The sequence below is a fragment of the Pollachius pollachius genome (assembly GCF_949987615.1).
Source record: "Pollachius pollachius genome assembly, chromosome: 10".
Lineage (NCBI taxonomy): Eukaryota > Metazoa > Chordata > Actinopteri > Gadiformes > Gadidae > Pollachius > Pollachius pollachius.
Genome location: NC_136943.1, coordinates 10266445 through 10285693, shown reverse-complemented (window position 1 = coordinate 10285693; position 19249 = coordinate 10266445). Strand labels below are relative to the sequence as shown.

Here is a 19249-nt window from a genome sequence, read left to right as displayed (position 1 = left end):
ATCAAAAGCTTAAAAGACAAGGATGCTAATGGTTACAAGTATAAAATCATACAAAGACATCATCAACGATAAATATATAAATGAACATCCCAATTCGCCTTTAGTCGGTTTTGTGTTTGATTTACTTAACAGCGCAGTTCACGAGGGAGGCGTTTTACCCTTTCCGGTATCTTTGTAACTCAACCCCCGCTCGGTGTACTGGACAATAAAACAGGCGTCCACTTCGGAAGGCTTACGTCATTACTTTCCATCGAGAGGATTGGCTATAAAACACGACAGTCACTTTGTAAAAAAAAAAAAGTTGCAAAAAACACACCCGCCCAATGTCCCGAAGAGAAGAGCGCAGAGACAGCAGCCTGAGCAGAACAGGGAAATAAAGTTGACAGGCTGTCCAGCCCTCAAGCTTTCTGCAAAAGTGAGCTAGCATCCTAGCAATTGTGGTGGCGGACGGCCAGAACAGTAAATCGTAGATATATGCTGGATAAACGCGATGAAGACAGCGAGCTTAAATCTGTAGGAACGTTTAATTACCACTCCATAAAACTATCGCCGAATATCCCAGAGAGATATATTGATGAGCACGTAGGGGTACATTACTGGCGAGCCTGTTAGCTGAGTTTAGCTAGCTAACCTTTAGCCAACAATCCTTTCTCAAGTTCAAAAGTAAAAGTCAATCAGGTAAGTCCTTTCTGCTAATCAATCTAACAAACTTTAATACCTCGTATCGCCGGCATAGCTATCGATTAACACGGCCACTAACGTGGCGTTTACTTTTAGTTAGCTTTAGATTCGTAATTCCATCTGAATGTGGCTCAAGCCTGGCTAGTCAATACAAAAAAATGTCAGTGGATTTGTCGTTCTTGATTATCTTACTACTAATCTGATGTTAAATCTATGACCACTGTCATTGTTTGAGGGGCTCGCGTTAAAGTCGGACGGTACGAAACCACCAACACTCGTGTCTCGATATTTTTATACCACCATTGTTTTACCCGTAGACCTACCTGTTGTCGTTCTTTGACATCTATTTTGGTCATAGTAACTACACACCTACAAAATAACCCATGGAAGCGTTTTCACGTTAAAATGGCGAAGATGGCTTTAAGACCACCTTAGAATGCATTCAGTCTCAGCCCTGTTATGTCCCTCAGCAACATAGGGAAGTAACGCCTCTTAATTAACTACACACATATAGGATTATTGTAACAGTCAAACTTTCTCTTTACTTTTTCAAAGGTTAAGGAACAAGTAAGCGTCCATCATGCCTTTTCCTTTTGGAAAATCTCAGAAGAGTCCGGCTGAGATAGTGAAAAACTTGAAAGAGAATATGGCTTACATGGAGAAGCTGGATGCCACAGAGAGCAAAAAGTGTGAAAAGGTGAGCATTTGTTTATTTTTAACCAGATCGGTTTAGGTTTTGTGTGGTTGCAAGTCGGGTTTAACTGCAACTTACACAGTGTTCCTGTTATTAAGGTTGCAGAGGAGGTTTCGAAGAACCTGTCTTCTCTGAAAGAGGTGCTGTGTGGCACAGGCGACAAGGAGCCTCAAACTGAGGCTGTGGCTCAGCTGGCACAGGAGCTGTACAACACCAACCTCCTCATCACTCTCATTGCAAATCTGCAAAGAATTGACTTTGAGGTGAGTAGAGTTAACTTCCATCTGTGATGATGATTGTTGTTGTTGATTGATCAATGGTTATTGATTCCTTTCTGCAGTGCATAATCCAATGATTAAAAATATTGGAATTGGCGATGCCCAAAGCATTGGCCTGTTTGCAAGGCATTGGCATACTGATGACAAATGGTATATTTTCCCAGGGGAAGAAGGATGTGGTGCATTTGTTCAGCAACATCGTACGACGTCAAATTGGTACTCGAACGCCCACAGTAGAATACATCTCCTCGCATCCACAGATTCTCTTTATGCTCCTAAAAGGGTACGTTTACCATGTTCATGATGTCCAATGTCTGAGCATCTTTGTAAACTTGATATATTCACCAAGTATGTTCCCCTTTTATATCAAGTATCACTCAATTGTAAAAAATATATATGTTGTTGTTATACTTGTTATATATTTGGTTGTAATACATGTTTGTAAACCATGATTACAGATATGAAAGTTCAGAAGTGGCCCTGAACTGTGGAATGATGCTCAGAGAGTGCTTGCGTCACGAACCTCTAGCACGAACCGTGCTGTTTTCCGAAGAGTTGTACTGCTTCTTCCGCTTTGTAGAGCTGTCCACCTTTGACATTGCATCAGACGCTTTCGCCTCATTCAAGGTACCGTGATATAATCTAGCTTTTAGTGTTCAGTTAAGTTATAACTGCTGTAACAATGGGAGTGTCACAGAGGATCAGATTGCTTTTAGATAGAGGGGCATATTTAAAGGATCAAGGTACTTTCATTCCCTATTGAAACATGTTGCATTCTGCTAAAAGGCTGATTTCTTCTTTAGTATAAGCAAAAATCGGTGTGGCTGAGCTTTATGACCTGATTTGAATTATTCTTAAAATTATTAATTCAACTACCTGTTTTGTATATTTTTGAGTATCATAAAAATTGGAATGTAAATTTAATATTTTAAATGAATTATATACTTCTTGCATTTCTAACTTCTTGTTCTCTTTTAACTCCCACTAGGACCTATTGACAAGGCACAAGATAATGTGTGCGGATTTCCTGGAGACCAACTATGACAGGGTAAGCCTTCGAGTGTCAATCTGGAAGAGACAAACATTGAAGGTCTAATTTTAGAGTCTTTCATCATTGAAAAGAATCATTGTGCCAACCTTTCTAACCTTTTGTATGCCCTTAGGTTTTTACAGAATACGAAAAGCTCCTGCATTCTGACAACTATGTTACCAAACGTCAGTCTTTGAAGGTAGTGAAATGGTTCTTTGAACCCTGGAACAAAACAAGTGTATATTTCTTCGCCGCAAGTTCAAGGCTAAAAATTCTTCGGGTTGAACTCAATGTTTCGCAACTAATGTTTTCCTCAGCTTCTTGGCGAACTTCTCCTGGACCGGCACAACTTCACTGTGATGACCAAGTACATCAGCCGTGCCGAAAACCTCAAGCTGATGATGAACTTGTTGAGAGACAATAGCCGCAATATCCAGTTTGAAGCCTTTCACGTCTTTAAGGTGTGATGCATGGATGTGATGTCCTTGCAATCAGATCAAAGCACATGTTGCACTTAATTTTGTAACAAGGCAGAGTGTTCCAGCTTATAACTAATCTGTCATGTTTACTTGGGTATTTTGCCCTCATTGTGATTCAAATGATTTAATGCAAACCGTAGGAGGCCTATCAACAGTTATCAATAGGCCCATTACTGAACACATTCTACTGAACACATTTAAGCAGCCTAAACTGAAATATTACATTTCATGGTCTGCCATTTCATCGTGGGTGGAGGGTGGAGGAGAATATTTGATTTCAGACATGCTGGTTAATATACCATAGCCTTAGGCCTCTGCCTCAAAAAACATACTATTCGTACTTTCTCATGTTCTAGGTCTTCGTTGCGAACCCCAACAAGACACAGCCCGTGTTGGACATACTGCTGAAGAACCAGGCCAAGCTAGTGGAGTTCCTGAGCCATTTCCAGACGGACCGATCTGAGGACGAGCAGTTCTGCGACGAGAAGAACTACCTGGTCAAGCAGATCCGGGACCTGAAGAGACCCGTGGCCCCTGAGGAGGCGTAGAGTCCGGCGGTGGGCGGGAACGTTGGCGGTGGCGGTGGCCAGGTGGAGTTTTGGCGTGCGCGTGGAGAAGGTAGTGTGGCAAGGAAACGCGAGGATCCAACATAGTACCTTAGGAAATAGGAGAAAACAAAACCAACATAGAAATGACTTCCTTCACTTTTTTCTTTCTTTGTGTGAACATGGGAGGTTTAATCCTCGAGTTGGGTTGAACAATGAGTGGGCCAAGAACTGTTATTTAAAACCATAGTGCTTCTTTGATAATAATAAAAAGATGTCCGGCAAGAGTCTCTTATGCTGAATTGTATATAATAATGTTATTATACATAAGCAAAATTCCTCATGTATCGTCTCTGGCGAAGACCTTACTTTGTGACATAAACGCCACCTGCATTTGAATCTTAACAGTAACCCTTGATGCGTAATCTTTTACGAGCATTCAATGTTTTAGAATATAATTACTCTGTGGATAAGACTTACTGGCTAATATTCTCAAAGATGACACTTTTTTTTTCTCAAAATGACATTGTCAAACTTATTCCACAGCCTAGTTTTGCCTTACTGCGCGCTGTTTTTGCTGTTTCCAGGACTTGTAGGAGCTTGTGAATATTGACTCCAGTTGAATTGCGTCTGGACGATAGTTACCCAGATATCTGTTAGTGGTGAACATGGTAGGTATGCTTGTGGTGCTTGTGTAACATGAGGCACAGGGGCAGCAGTAGTGCTGATTCAGTCGGTGATGCGCTAGGAAACAGGGACAGGAAAAGAAAATCAAACCCCACAGAGGAATCAATGCATTGTGCGATAGTGTGGCTGCAGCCAGCAGTGGTCTTTTGACTGGAATGGAAAGGAATCCGATACTGCTGTAGGCGGTGTGTATCGGTCTGTTTGTTGGGGACACGGGCAGTACAGATATTCTCAACCAGAGGATTGCAATTTTTCCACAAATAGTTAACTCTTGATGAATGATACGATTAGATGTTCTCCAATGGCATGGTATCCAGTTTCAGCTGCTCTTGCTGAAGTTTTATTTAAAGGCGCCCTGGGCTCATAATGCATTATCAGCATGTTATAAGAGTATACTACAATTATTATGTCAACTATGAGTTTGACATATAACTATTAATCGACCACTATCATATGTGGTTCGCCATTAGACGATGACCAGAGTTTTACAAAGGAGTGGGTTGTGGCAGTTCTGCCAGTGTAGCAGTAATTCAATTAGTTCATTAAATAACCTGGTGAAACATTTCATACTAAACTGTGAGAATGTTCTAACATGCTTATGATGCATTATAATCAAATTAATACTGCAGTGCTGAAACTAAGCAATGACCTTGTTCCCTTTTTTGGGAATGTCTATTTTTGAATGTGCCGCATTTTTTAAATTTAGTTTCCTACCTGGCTCACCTGTCATTGTCATATTTTTTTTTATCAAGTGTGTTGGAGCAACAGCACAAAGCCTTGCCTTTCACTCACTATAGTAGCATAATGTCAGATTTCAAGTAACATTTGATCTGTCGGCACAGTCTCATAGTATATATACCTCATGAGGAAGTGCTGTGTTCTCTTTTTTTATTGTGTTTTAACTTGGATCATTAGGATAAAGCGCAATGATTTGTACATTGCCCAAAGCTGGTATGTATGTATGTATGTATGTATGTATGTATGTATGTATGTATGTATGTATGTATGTATGTATGTATGTATGTATGTATGTATGTATGTATGTATGTATGTATGTATGTATGTATGTATGTATGTATGTATGTATGTATGTATGTGTGGGGGAAGAATTGAAAAGCAAAGCTAATCTTGTTTCGATTGGTCAGTTACCACAAATGGCTGCATTTCATTATGAATGAAAAAAAAATTATGGTTGCCTTATTTAAAAATGAATAAATACGCACACAATTGATTGTAAAGAAATATTGAAATCCCACATGTCTTAACCATGCCCTTGTCACTCTAAAATGGATACTACAAGCATTACAAATTGATTACCTATGCTTGCTTTTAGTTTAAATGATTGGCTTTTTGAAAATCCCATGTTGGTAACATCAGAAACACCTATCAGGTCATTCCAAAACCTGTTATGGTCATTGTAAAAATATTTTTTTTTATATATTATTTAATATGTTGATAATGTTAACCTCCGTCACTCCAGTTTTGAGAGAAAGGGTGTGTTTCTCTGAACATCATTAGCAATGTTTAGTAAATAACTTCTAGAATTCCTAATAATTTCAAAATGTCACAAGTATATGAAAGGAGTGACCTTGGGATCACCGTAACAGTGGTTGAGTTGTTTTTGGAAGCAAGGGTGACCTTTACAGGTCCCACATAAGCACAACCAGCAGCCTCTCTGAGGGCCACTTCCATGTTTAAATAAGAAAGAAACCCACAGCCTAATGAACGGCCATGTGTATTGCGTAACCTTAACTGTGATCAGGATGTTTCAACTCTTAATGCTAGTGATCAAATACCATACAGCTGTTCCACCATATAAAGCGTGTACAGAGGAAGCCCTTGTTATATTTGTATAACCCTAGCTCTCATTGGGTTAATCCTGATTTAGTGGCAATTCTGTTTAGACGGCAATGAAATCCCTTCATTCATGATTTAGAGGGAAGGTGTTTGGTGATTAAGAGGAAATTTCTATATTAAATATATAAATGTCTGTTGTGCTTTTACTATATAACTATATTGCCTTCTTTATTCCCTATAACCATAGTATACTGGGTATTTCCTTCTATCTACCAGGGGAGTGGATTGTAAATGTACATAGTTTTATTTTAAAAGTGTGAAATCGTTCCTGAAAATAAAGTTTATTTCAGAAATACTGTGCATTTGACATCATTTCAGTGATTGTTTATTTTTGGGTTTACTGTGGTAAATTGAAAACTATTTATCTGTACAGGATTATGTGGTATAAATATATGGTGAACCATTAAGAAGTTAAGTAGTATATGCTAATGAAAGGGGAAGATCTGTGCAGCATAGACGTCAGGTCGGCCCTGTATTCATTGTTCATATTATTTTTAGTTCTGACTCATTCTGTGTGGCCTCACGCCATCACTTCTCCCTTATCTCAGCCTTCATTTGCATTAAAAATCATTCGCTCTGTATAAATGACCAACCTGCAGCCTTGAGATGACCTGCTACAGCAGCTCTGGCAAATTGTACGATGGTTTTCATACTTTTATGCTCTTGGTCAAAGCGAGAAGAGGCTAGGGGAAGGGAAAATCAGTGGGAGTAATGTCTCCATCTGGCGGCGGCTATCCTTAACTCTTTAAACATATTTATATTAAGATAAGATAACACTTTATTAATCCCAAAGGGGGAAATTTGTGTGATACAAGGCGTAAAACCACCAAAATAGAGATAAGAGACAAACTAGTGCCAATATGAAGATAAACGGATTACAAAAAAGGTCAACAATATATTAATAAACAACACAATCACAAACGACAAACCAACATGTAATGAGACAAACATTGAACTTCATGAAGATGTATGAGTTGTCTCACGTCACACGCGTTGGGAAGCATATATATGTTATTTTAATGGAATAGACAGTTTGTATCGGGAGTAGGTCTACTGAAAATACATTTCAATCAATCGAGGCCTAATGTTTATGTTTTCACAAAAGTTTAAACTGCAAATTTGGATGCATAACAATGATGCATGCGCAAACATAGGCCTTCTTTAGCATTAAAACGTGTCCACATGACCACATCTGGTGGTTTACGAACCAACCAATGTAAAGAAGTGTCACAAAGGATGCATATGTCCCTTTGATTCCACCAATCACAACGAGGCCTATATGACCAGTGAAATTGCAGTCTGGGAAAGTGGGTTAAAGTTCAATCCGGGAAGAAGGCAAATAAGGCTACGTTTGAGCCTGCACTCAAGGCCGAGGGAGTCCTAAGAAAGCGTTTACACAAGATAAGTCTAAGGGACCCCATTTCCACCTTGAAATATATTCATAGAATCGATGTCCGAGCTAAGCACGATGTTTAAGATTATATCTCATAAGGGTTACCACCAATACCAGTTCAACTTGCGCCTATTTCTTGTGGAGCACTAGGCTGTGGAGAGGGGGTGGCTGAGGCTGTGCGTGGGGGTAGGGTTTGCAGAGGTTACAGGTCACAAGCCTTCTGCTTGTGTTTGACCATAAGAGCGAAACCGTCTAACAAACGATATTGTTCTTGAAACGGAAATTTTAAGTAGTAACTTTTCAGCGTGTGAGAAAATGAAACGGGCAAGCATTAAGAGCTATTAGATGGAATGTTATGGTTAAGGGGATCAAAGGAGGACTTCTACAATATTGGGACGTCTGCGCTGCATCTCCCCACCCCCACAAAGAGCAAAACAACAAAAAAGATGCTCGCACAATTACATGCATGGCTCAACTTTTTGTTGGCCAGAAACGGTGGTAAAGAGGCAGGAGAGGATACAACATCTGCGAAGTTAGGTGCGTCGTATTATGGAGGAATCCTGCATGGGTATAGTCGTTTCAGCCCATTTCCACTGAACCACCAACCCTTCGATGGCTAAGAGGTAGGTCATCTCCACAATACCCTGTTTCATTACAATCAGGTTAATTGTTTTTCGATTAACTAAAGGCTATGGTTTTGGGATTGTTTCTTTGATTTCAACAACGAATTGCTAATCAAACAATCACAGTAACCCAACTAGGCGTGTAGTCTTCCGTTTTTGTTATATTGATTTGTACACCTCACCATATTAGATGAACTCGTCGCTACTCTATTTAGTTCCAATGACCAACAAATACTCTTAATAGGTCTAGCCTACTACTTTTTATATAATACTTTTTTTCTTTGCGTTCTTTCTATACACAACAATGCTATTCTGACTCCGTGATACAAATCATACTTTTTTTTAAACACAATAGCGAATATAAACATGTTGCCTATTGTTCAGACTTAGAATCTGGCTGACGTATTATTGTCGGCATTCAACTGTTCTTAGGCCTACTAAAATCAAATGTATTGGGCTCCCACACGAAGGACTTGGTAAGTGACACTCAAGGCGGATGTGGATTATATCGAGCCATTTGTTTAATGGATTGTTTTGAATAAGTCCCATCAGACCACGTTCGCGCCACTTTTGTGGGGCTTACGTAGAGCCCCCTTTCAAGTCACTACCGAGTCCCGATCAATAACATAAAATGATCATGTTCTTGAGTAATGACTTTGGTAGCGTACCGGCGTTTTTATTGGTTGAAAGTCAATTTGTTTTGGTTATTATTATTTATTTTTTCATTTGTTGTATCAAACCTGACCTCAAAACGAATACCTTCATTAAAGTTGTGCACTATGTAAGTGAAAGAAGGCTACTCAAGATAATCGTTTTAACCAAATGATAATATAGGCATAGTAGCCTACGCCTATAGCCTAAGCAGAGTGTTGCATCATATATCATGCAGCCGCCTGATACGAAGCCGCATGATGCTTTTGGCGTCAGTGGTTGTAAATTAGTGTGGATCGCTTAGCGTCTTCCAGATTTATATATTGGGGCAGCATAACCAGGTAAAGAGATTTAAGTTATAATGTAGAGATGTATTCTCCCAATCCATAGATGATTTATCATTCCAAATTAAAGTGTCTGTTTTGTTCAAACAATTATCTCCATTTCGTTTGAAGTATTCAAGATTTCATAATAAAGATTAATATTCATGCTCCTTTTTTTTGTATTGCAGGTGTTCCAGATAAGAAGCAACTGAGGTTGGAATCATTGAAGGTCTGCCTCAAAATGTCTGCCAACAAGGCTCTAATGTCTCCATTGTTTGTGACGGCCCCCCAGCTAAGGTGCATCTAGTGTAGTTAGTGAACTTTCCAATTTCTACTGCCCTAGTTGCTCCTTCTGGCTGGGGGCTCGTTCTTCCACAATAGGAGGCGTTTATTCCAAAATAAAACTTCATTGTGTATCAAGAATCCATTTTAGTCTTTATATCCTTATGTTCTCAAGGTTTAATTAATAAATCTGATAACATGGTACACTTTTACATTACGATCGAATGGTGATCAGTGACTATATTACCTGTAAACGTACAGAAGCCTAAGAAACAACAAATGAACAAATATATCTAAATATATATGTACTAATATATGTATGTTTATACACGATAATATTCCTGTGGATGAGTATTACACAGCCTTAGTGCCATGCATGGTAGACCTGGCAGTCCCAAAGTGCTCACAGTGCAGATAGTTTACACTCATCTACTGCAGTCTGTGCACTTCAAGTATTTCAGGTCGCCTTCTCACATAATTGCATCTGCTATACACGTAATGTATTTACTTGGCGTCTTCCCCGGATGGGTGGACAGGGAGTTTTGTTGGATTGCTTTAGGCTGTTTTATGACTTTGCTGTGCAAATCCATGCAAAACTCTCTGTTACCCAGACATGCGACAAATACATTTTCTATGTGGGGGATTTGCTCGTAATCAATGGTGCAAGCCTTTCATGTTGTTGTTACAAAATATGTTTATAGGCTATTGCCTGCAGTTTTCTTCACATGTTTATTTAGTCACGTATTTTGGTTGGTATACGGCTGTTTGTCTGGCTGTTTTCGGGTGGATGACTTCGCAATTTTAATTCCATTTAAGATCTGACTGAAAATTGCACAGTATCCATCTGTAATCCGCCAGATCTAGCGAACAGCTTGCTTTGCATCCTATGTGTATATAGTGTGTTGTCTGCTACATTTCATCAATAAACGGGATAGTCAACTTTATCTACTCATATTTTATAATGGTGACGGTCTACTGGTGTCTATTCTCTAATTTCAATCTCTCATTGACCACAAGATGGCAGCAGGTTTGTTATCTTGGCTCTAAAAGGGAGCCACAACTGATCCATTTTATTCATAGACGATATTCCACTCAGAAATGTAATTTTTTTTGGAAAAGTGTGGAAGTGGTACTCCCTCATCCAGTACGATAATAAATTGCCCCAAACTCGAATTGAATACAAGTGGGAGTATTTTTAAGTTCCCAACCACTTTTATTGTAGCCTACCATCTTCACGTGTTGTTTCTCAATGTAAATGAGGAGCGCCCTCCTTTCCTATTTCTATCCCTTTTCTAATTTCCATGCGTCCTTTATTTCAGCGTCCTTTATTTCTTTATTCCTGTGCGAATGTGGCCTAAATGCTTCTCATTAAGACAACGACCCATAAATCTTACTGCAATAAATATTTACCGAGCTTATGCATTGTGCCCTCAAAGGGTAATGAATCCCGATCTGTTTTGTGTAGGCATATATAGGATTATTCTAGGAGAGTTGTAGCCTAAATACGCGTGGTTCCACGCCGTGGTGCGCGCTTATGGGAACGCGCAGAAATATTCTCAGCTCATTTATCTTGGCTAGCAGATGAGTCCGGCTACTGCACACGGAGAGAGATTCTTAAGTTATCGTTTCTTTGGGATAGCTCCACCGGTAGACATAGAAGACCAGAGGTAGGAGGAGATAGCACTATTTGGCTTCGAGCGTGAGGATGCTTTACAAAACAGGATCGAGAGCTGTCGTGACTTATAGCCTGCGTAATTATCAGTAACTTTGGAGATTCGGGAAGTTTATTTCATCCAGTGTCCTTACTCAACTGCGCTTCGGCGAACGGCTGTCCGTGCGCCATGGTTTGCCAAGTGGCACATAGTGCGCTCTTCCTGTGCGTTTTCTTCCAGCTGTTTTACCTGCCCGTCGGACAGTCACCTGTGCTTCCGAACTGCCACGACGTGCGCGCGGCGTTCCAAACCCTGCACCCGGGTTCCAAATGGGTCCCGGATACTCCAGTGTCAGGTAAATCTCGCACCAATTACATGACCAAGTGATTAGACTCAACGAAGGCTATATTGCATAGCTTATATTTATCCCTGATGTGCATTGCAAAATTAAAAGGCAGCATGGCTCTCGGTGTAATCGAGGTCTGATTATAAATGTTTTCAAGCAGTTTAGTTTGTTTACATTGCGTCCTCACAAAGCTGTTTATTTTTGGAAAATCTAAAATCGGAGCTTGGAAACGGTTTGATATAAATTGGAGTTGAGGGCATTAACACATCGTTATCTCTTCACAAAGCCGTTATCTCTTCACAAAGCCAATATCTCCAGAAGAACATTTGTATCACTAATGTATTCTATTAATGCATGAAATGGCTATGGCAGCTATGATGCTATCATTAAATGATGCCGTCTGAAATGATATGGCAGTTAACTGGTGAAGACTACGAGAATAAATGTAATATTTATACAAATATATTACCAGGCCTAGCTTTTATTTTCGTATGATTCCTGGAAGTAATTTTTGAATGTCTTCAACATAACTCTTTGCTATATTCTTTACATAATTGTATAATCCAGAAAGCAGATCATAAGAAGATTGAATTTACATGTCTAAAATAAACTGAACATACGCTTTAGCAATGCGAAATCTATTAAAGGACAGTGGTACGTTTTTTATTGAAAGTTTTAATGTAACATAATTTCACTCTGGTGACCAAACCAAACCTGATGTTTTAGACAATTATCAGACTCCACACAGTGAGTTTTACTTTCTGTTTCAGTGTCTATTGACTTCTTAAGTACTCGCAATAAGAGCCATCCCACGCTTATCACACAGTTCTGCTCCCAGCGTTTAAAAGGCAGCTGTTACGTGTAGATTACCGTTAGACACCAACAACAAATATATGGCTCAATATGAACTGATTCAAGAGATTCCTCATAAATAAACCTTTTCCTCAAATAAATGCCAACCGCCGATCCCTTAATCCACCCATCTTTTGTCAGAGCTTTGATAGTGTACCTCAGATAAGGCATGCTTTAATGTGGGGATTAGCTCCCTCCTGTTGATTTCCCTCCCGCTAAAGTGTTGTTTCATCTGATATCCTTTTTGTCGTTATTATTTGAGTTGGAACTCCAATTAGGATCGTATCGGAGATATCAAAGAAATCCTAAAAATAGTCTTTATTAGGGAACCTACTTTCGGATCAGATGTTAACCTAAGGACTTCATTCTGCAGAAAATGTATCATTCAAAAGGCTGATTACCATTTCCTAGACACAGTATCAGGGCTTGAGTGTCTGCTGGAGTGGAACCACTATAGAAATGTATGAAAAGTACAGAGAAGGCGAGAATATATTACAAATTATAATTTCCAGATATAAAAGCGTACTAAAGGATTGCATGTGAATTATTCAAGATCTTCCGAGTTGTGACAGAGCAACCGGAATCTGTGGTCCGTTCAAAATGTCTGTTGATCTGCAAATCCTGGGTAATTGAAATGCTCACAGAGTCTGTGACATTGGTTTCTAATCAAAGTATGTAATTTGATCTCTCTCTCTCTCTCTCTCGCTCTCTCTCTCTCTCTCTCTCTCTCTCTCTCTCTCTCTCTCTCTCTCTCTCTCTACCTCTCTATCTTTACCTCTACCTCTAAATTTCTCTCTCTCTCTCTCTCTCTCTCTCTCTCTCTCTCTCTCTCTAATCCAGAGATGGCCGCAAATGTTAATTGGGTGTTTTAATGCCATGTCAGCAAAGGAAAGAGCTTCAGGTTAACTGTCACTTTGCAGCGGTGATGCAACATCCAACCTAGCACCAATCAACCACCTGCCCCCCCCCCCCCCCTGCCCCCCCCCCCCCCCCCCCCCCCCCCTTGCCTCTTTGCCGCTTACCACACTAAAAGCGCAACATCAACAGGGTAAATGTACTATGAAAATAGAGCCATGCAAACACATTTTGAGATTCAGTGCTACTCCAAGTATATATATATATACCTCTGAGTTGTCGGGATACCAACAGAGTGCTTGTTCAATAAACAACAGTATTTTGGGTGAAATATAAGGGTTTTGTCACACAATACACACACAATACAAACACACACACACCATGACTCTTTTTGCAACCATATTACCGGTAGTATTGTGAAACCCTAGCTAGTGAATCCTACAGCTCCTCTTCTATCCTCTTTAAAACGATCCAAAGTCAAACTGTATGTCTCCTGTGGCCCGGGGGCGTCCAGCAGCTGTCTGTCAGGAAAAAAAACACACAAACAACACCCGACCAAGGGGAAATATTCAGCTATGCAGATTCTCTCAGTGTGGCGCCGCCCAGACTAGCACCATGCCCACCTTGTGTCGCTCACCAGAGAGACTGAAGTGTTGGTACAGGTAAAACGCACCATGGGATCCTCGCGCAGTTAAACAGTTCTTGGCTGCCATCAAACAGTTCTTGGCTATCAATTTCTTTTGTATCATACCGTTTTCTTTGTATCAGTTTTTTTTATGTTTGGAAAAAACGAAACGTAATATTATTTCATGGAAAGAGTCATTTTAATTTGGGTTTGAACATATTTTGATCTTGAATCGTAATCTTTATAATTAACCGTTGTCTCAACTGCATTACCAACTACAATAGATGCCTACACAAAAGGTAGACTACAATGTGAACAGACAAGGTATAGCAATGTATACAAAGTATTCCTGGTGATGAATGTTTTGTAAGAATGCTTTTTCTGTCAACCAGTGTTAACTTACTGGTAATCCTTTTTTGTTCATTTTTGACTGTGTATTTCCATACATACGTGAGTGCGTACATACGCGCATACATGTGTGCTAGTTAATATATAGATGTATCATGTAGAGGAGTTGGCTCAGTCAAAGATGGCCGCAGCATACACCAACAAGCACAAGTTATTTTAGTTTTTGGTGTTTACACCGAAATAATATTCTGAAAAGACTCAGGACTGCAGGGTCCTGACGTTTGAGGATTATAAAGAGCGTGAGATGAAACCATGGCAGTGGGAGTCGTACGTTTCTAGTGTTTTTCCAGCGAGGAGGTTGGCTTTTATGTCTCCATGTGAAGATCTCTATCGCTGTTTCCTGATGTACCAGAGGCAGCGTTACGCACTGAGAACAACATAGCCCAGAACCACAACCCAGGGGTTCCAGTGTTTCGTTTAGTGTCAGTAACGTGAACCTTTGCTTTCTTTTGTGTATTTTTGCTAGTGTTTTATAGTGGTAATATTTGCCTGGCCCTGGAAATGATGCTGAATTGATTATATATTTTTGTCTTTGTCTCTGAAAAGAAGGCCTGCTGTTTTTACTTACAAGGAGTTGTTTGATGGTTCTTAAGACAAAAGGCTTTCAGCCTCCCATCCGTCAATAACTAGAGTTAGGGGGTCAGTTCAGCATGGCACTGAGTACCTCTGGACATTGGTAGACACCCCCCCCCCCCCCCCCCCCCCCCCCCTTGTCTGGTTGAGACAAAACTATCCAGAGGTACTCATTTGGAGTAGGGGGGGGGGGGGGGGCGGTGGCAGGGATATAACTGTTTGTTGTCATTATTTCTTGACACAGTAAAGCACGAATGGTCATATGAGGGTAAACTTTGGGTGATGAAGCTCTTGATGTGTTTTTGGAATCTAGTCTGCTTTAGATCTTTCTGCTTGCTCTTGTCACTGTCGCCCATCTCTGTTTTGTAAAAACTGAAAGGACAGAAGCTCGTTCAGGTGCATACTACGTGACCCGCTTTTAGATTAGTTTTTCATTATAAGAAGAAATTGAGAGAAAGTAACAGATTGGCAGAGCAGCGCTTAGCACAATTACTAATCGCATTAGCGGATAATACAAAAGTTCTTATATTGGCTGTGAAAATGTGTGATCCTGATTGAATTCACAGTTATTTTCTCTGCAGAGGGTCTTGTTGGTTTTGGGTTCTGCCTTTGCCCTGGAGTGAGTACCAGGGATTCCTGCACGACTTGACTCGACACAAATAGCTGCTGTATAATTTATACTTCTAACAGCCTTTACCATCGTCTATATCTTAACACAACTTGTTTTTCTTGCTGTGGTCCCCATCTCCCCATCATTAAACTTGCATAGAGGACTTGCAAAGTCCTAATTGGTGCTAGCAAACGAGGCATGGCCCCATTCCCCAGGTTCGGGCTTCTCTGAGCTTGTTATAGATGAGAAGAGGGACTGTGGCTTGGCGCAGTGTACTCAAACTCCCATGAGCCTCTGCTTGGAACCACCATTCCCCTCTTGGGGTAAACACAGAAATGAATGGTTTGAGTTCTTCTGGGTTTCTCTGTTCAAAATAATATATTGTGCCAGTGCCAGCCATTCAATAGTATTTGGCGCAATGACACTTTCATTGAAAAAGAAAAAGTGATTGTCAGTCATTGATTATTGACCCAAACGGCCTCACAATTAGCAGGCATTACCGTGACCTGGAATTGTCCTCCGTGGAAAATTACCATCTAAATAGGCTGCGTTCGGGACAACGTGCCATTGCGTAACTTGACTCAATGAACTGGTGCTCACGAATTACACCACCACCCCAAAGCTATCTCTCTCTATGAAGGAGAAGATGAGAATCGATATGTGTCATTACAAGTCACAAGTAACAGTACAACCCATCACTAGCATGACTAGGAGCAAAGGGCAGCAACAGGGAACAAACTCCAGGTCTACTGGCTAGTGACTTGGTCAAGGGCACTGTCAGGAGTATTTACATAACACGTCTTATGGGAGGAGACCAAAGCTCCCTGAGGAAACGTGAACACGGGGAGAACATACTTGCTCTCTCTCCTGCTCTCTCTCTCTCTCTCTTGCTCTCTCTCTCTCTCTGCCTTGTGGCAATTAGCCTCGAGGTGTGTGAGGGAAGACAAGCTCAGAGGAGATGACAAGGTATGCCAGGGAAAAGATAGAGGAGGGAAGGTAAAGGAGAAAAAGGTTGGTAAAGAAAATGCAAGGGAGCTAGGAGCCCTGTTCCCAAGTGGTTTGTCTGTCGGTAGGAAGGCTCTATTTAGAGTGTGTATTTCTCTGCGTGTGAGAGAGTGTAGGTGTGTGTGAGACAAGGCCTATGTGCGTATGTGTGCAACTCTGGGGGATTTCGCATCGCGGTGGATCTTTTGCTTATTCCTTCCCAAGCGCCGAAATTCTGTAATAAAATACATTCATCATACGCAAAAAGGGACACAGGCAGATGAAACTGTCGGATTTGAGGGAGAAAATTGCTAACTCCCTGTCTGAGCTCTCTTCCCATACTTAGGTGGTATTGACAGCTTAATAATTTCAACCCTTCCAGACAGAAATTAGCCTGATGTAATCTACCAGGGCTCAGTGTTGTCATTGATTTAAACAAACTAAGCCTGTCAATAGAAATACATAAGGCTGAGTGTGACAGTTTCATTGCTTTTCTTTTTCCATTGCATAGAAGTTCATGAGACTAAGTGGCGGTGGGGTGGGGGGTAGTTTACCATATAATTTGTAATAAATCCCCTTTTACAATAAAAAAAAGTCAGTTATTCAACGTAAGACATACCCGAGTAATGGTCTATGTATTCCACCATTAAAAAAGTTCACCAGGTGAAAATATATTCAGCCTTGCCAACTTTCACTCCTGAAGATGTTTGAACAGATGGAAATGTTGTGCTGAACAAAGGTGTACGTGGAGAATGTGTGCGGCCGTTGCACCTTATCTCGTCTGAGAAGTGTCCAAGCTTAGCATCTAATACAGCACCACTTTCCCCAGCGTAACATGGCCTGACATGGCCTGAGGCCCTGAAACCAATGCCCGACCGTCTGTTATCTTTACCCACTTATGTCTGGTCTGGTCCCGGGAGACTTGAGGCAGACCTGACTCACCGGGAGCGCATGGGACTCCAATCCATCTGAAACACACACACACACACACACACACACACACACACACACACACACACACACACACACACACACACACACACACACACACACACACACACACACACACACACACACACACACACACACACACACTAACGTACACACCACAACAGGGAATAACTCGGGTCTCTGGAGCTATGCGTTGAAACAGCGTTTTTAAATGGGCCTCTCAATGCCTGCCCAGAAATGTCTGATTCACCCATCGACACAGTAACCCCACAATTTTTTGCTTGGATTTTTTCTTTGGAAAGCAAATAGAACAATGAAAAATAAACATCTTTCCATCCCAGCATCTTGATGGATTTATTTGGACCTCTTTAGCAGCATGGGCACACCAACACACACGCACGGCAGACTCCCAACGTGCTAAAATGTGAGTAAGTTGATAGAATCTCTTGACATTTGTTTACGGAGCCATCAATCAGATCGCTGTCACTTAAGCCCCCTCAGCTACATCATTTAGACGAGTCGACAGCCCGCCCCCTACAGAATGCAACTCCATCGCCTCCTTGATGCATCAAATAGAGAGAGAGAGAAGACTTATCCAGGGGGAGAGAGACAGAGAGGGAGACTGGGATGAGGGGGTTCTTCAGTTGGGTTTTGTGTTGTTGTTAAGATAACACTTTATTGATCCCCAGGTGGGTAAATTTGTTGTTGTTGTTCGTTTGCATTTAACCATTATTTGTGCCCCATTTATTTCTCAGAACGTTTTGTCTGTGTGCCAGTTGAGATGAAAATGGAGGGGATTGTGTAACTAGTTTCTGAGCTGTTTGTTGTTTGGAGACAGTTTCTGAATTTATCCTCTCCCTGACACTTTCTCCATTTGCAACTGTTTGAGACACATGGGATCACATTTTTTAACTATTGCTTAGCAACCCGTCTTCCATCGTTATGCCACGCAATATGCATACCAACCACATAATGCAAAAAAAATATGAGGTGTATTCACACCAAAATGATATTCTCATGGGATGGACCTCAGAGCTTTTCGTTATCTCGCCCTTCGCCTGGTCTTAAAACTTTTCATTTCAAAATAATTCTCTTCAGGGCACCATTTCTTTCATGCTTGTTGGGGTATGTTCCCAGTGACAAGTCCCTTGTTGTTATAATTTTGTTTTGGCTTGAATATGCAAACGTACAGATTTCTAAGGATTTCTTTGCTTTTATTTTTTCTGTTCCCCATCAGTTCTGTGAAGCGTACCCAAGGTATCTGTCCATGTGAATCAATTTGGTTTAGAATTGACAGAAAGTGTGTGTCTCCTCGTAGTGATTTCCTGACCCTCACTTTATTTATTTATTTTATTTGATCTATTCTCCTGGAAGGAGAATAGCCTCAAGCAGTGGGGAAAGGTTTCTATTGACCATCCTGATGTTTGATGAAAAACATCAAAACCCTGGCGTATTGCTTTCAGTCGTCATCATGTTCTACCGAGTTCTTTGAAAGCAAATGCTGAGAATAGTTTGGAAAAAGCCATGCAGACGTTGGTATGGTTTGTATTACGGTACACAGGGTCTCTATGTCCAGGAACGCATCAGGGAGAGCCGTTGTTATATCGCATGTTATATTTAGTAACATTTTCAGCAACGTTTTCTTTGTGGCCACTCCAAAGCACATCACATTGTCACTCAAATTCAAACACGTACAACATTCACACACACACACATTCACACACATCTCCATACATATTCATACGCAGTGGAAATAATAGCTGTACTTATCTATTAACCAGATAGTATCAATATATGTATCAAAACACATGAACATATTTTTGCCCTTCATGAATCTAAGGGGACTATGACAATAGCATAATAAAATATT

At 40.6% G+C, this 19249-nt stretch overlaps 2 protein-coding genes across 2 annotated transcripts in view; both read left to right on the top strand.

The window, feature by feature from the left end:
* Positions 1 to 347: 347 nt before the first annotated feature.
* On the top strand, positions 348 to 5503 carry cab39l1 (calcium binding protein 39, like 1). The gene is made up of 9 exons (XM_079744681.1): positions 348 to 678; positions 1237 to 1378; positions 1474 to 1638; positions 1818 to 1936; positions 2112 to 2280; positions 2642 to 2701; positions 2817 to 2882; positions 3001 to 3144; positions 3519 to 5503. Exons 2-9 carry the CDS (start codon positions 1262 to 1264, stop codon positions 3708 to 3710), a joined length of 1032 nt encoding a protein of 343 aa, XP_079600807.1. The 5' UTR covers positions 348 to 678; positions 1237 to 1261; the 3' UTR covers positions 3711 to 5503.
* Positions 5504 to 11364: 5861 nt separating this feature from the next.
* The window catches only part of gpc3 (glypican 3), a gene marked incomplete at both ends in the record, with an annotated part of 93814 nt that continues 85929 nt past the window's right edge, over positions 11365 to 19249 (top strand). Inside the window, one exon of the mRNA XM_079744340.1 lies at positions 11365 to 11530. Coding sequence (XP_079600466.1) covers positions 11365 to 11530 — 166 coding nt within the window. The remainder of the gene's footprint in view (positions 11531 to 19249) is intronic.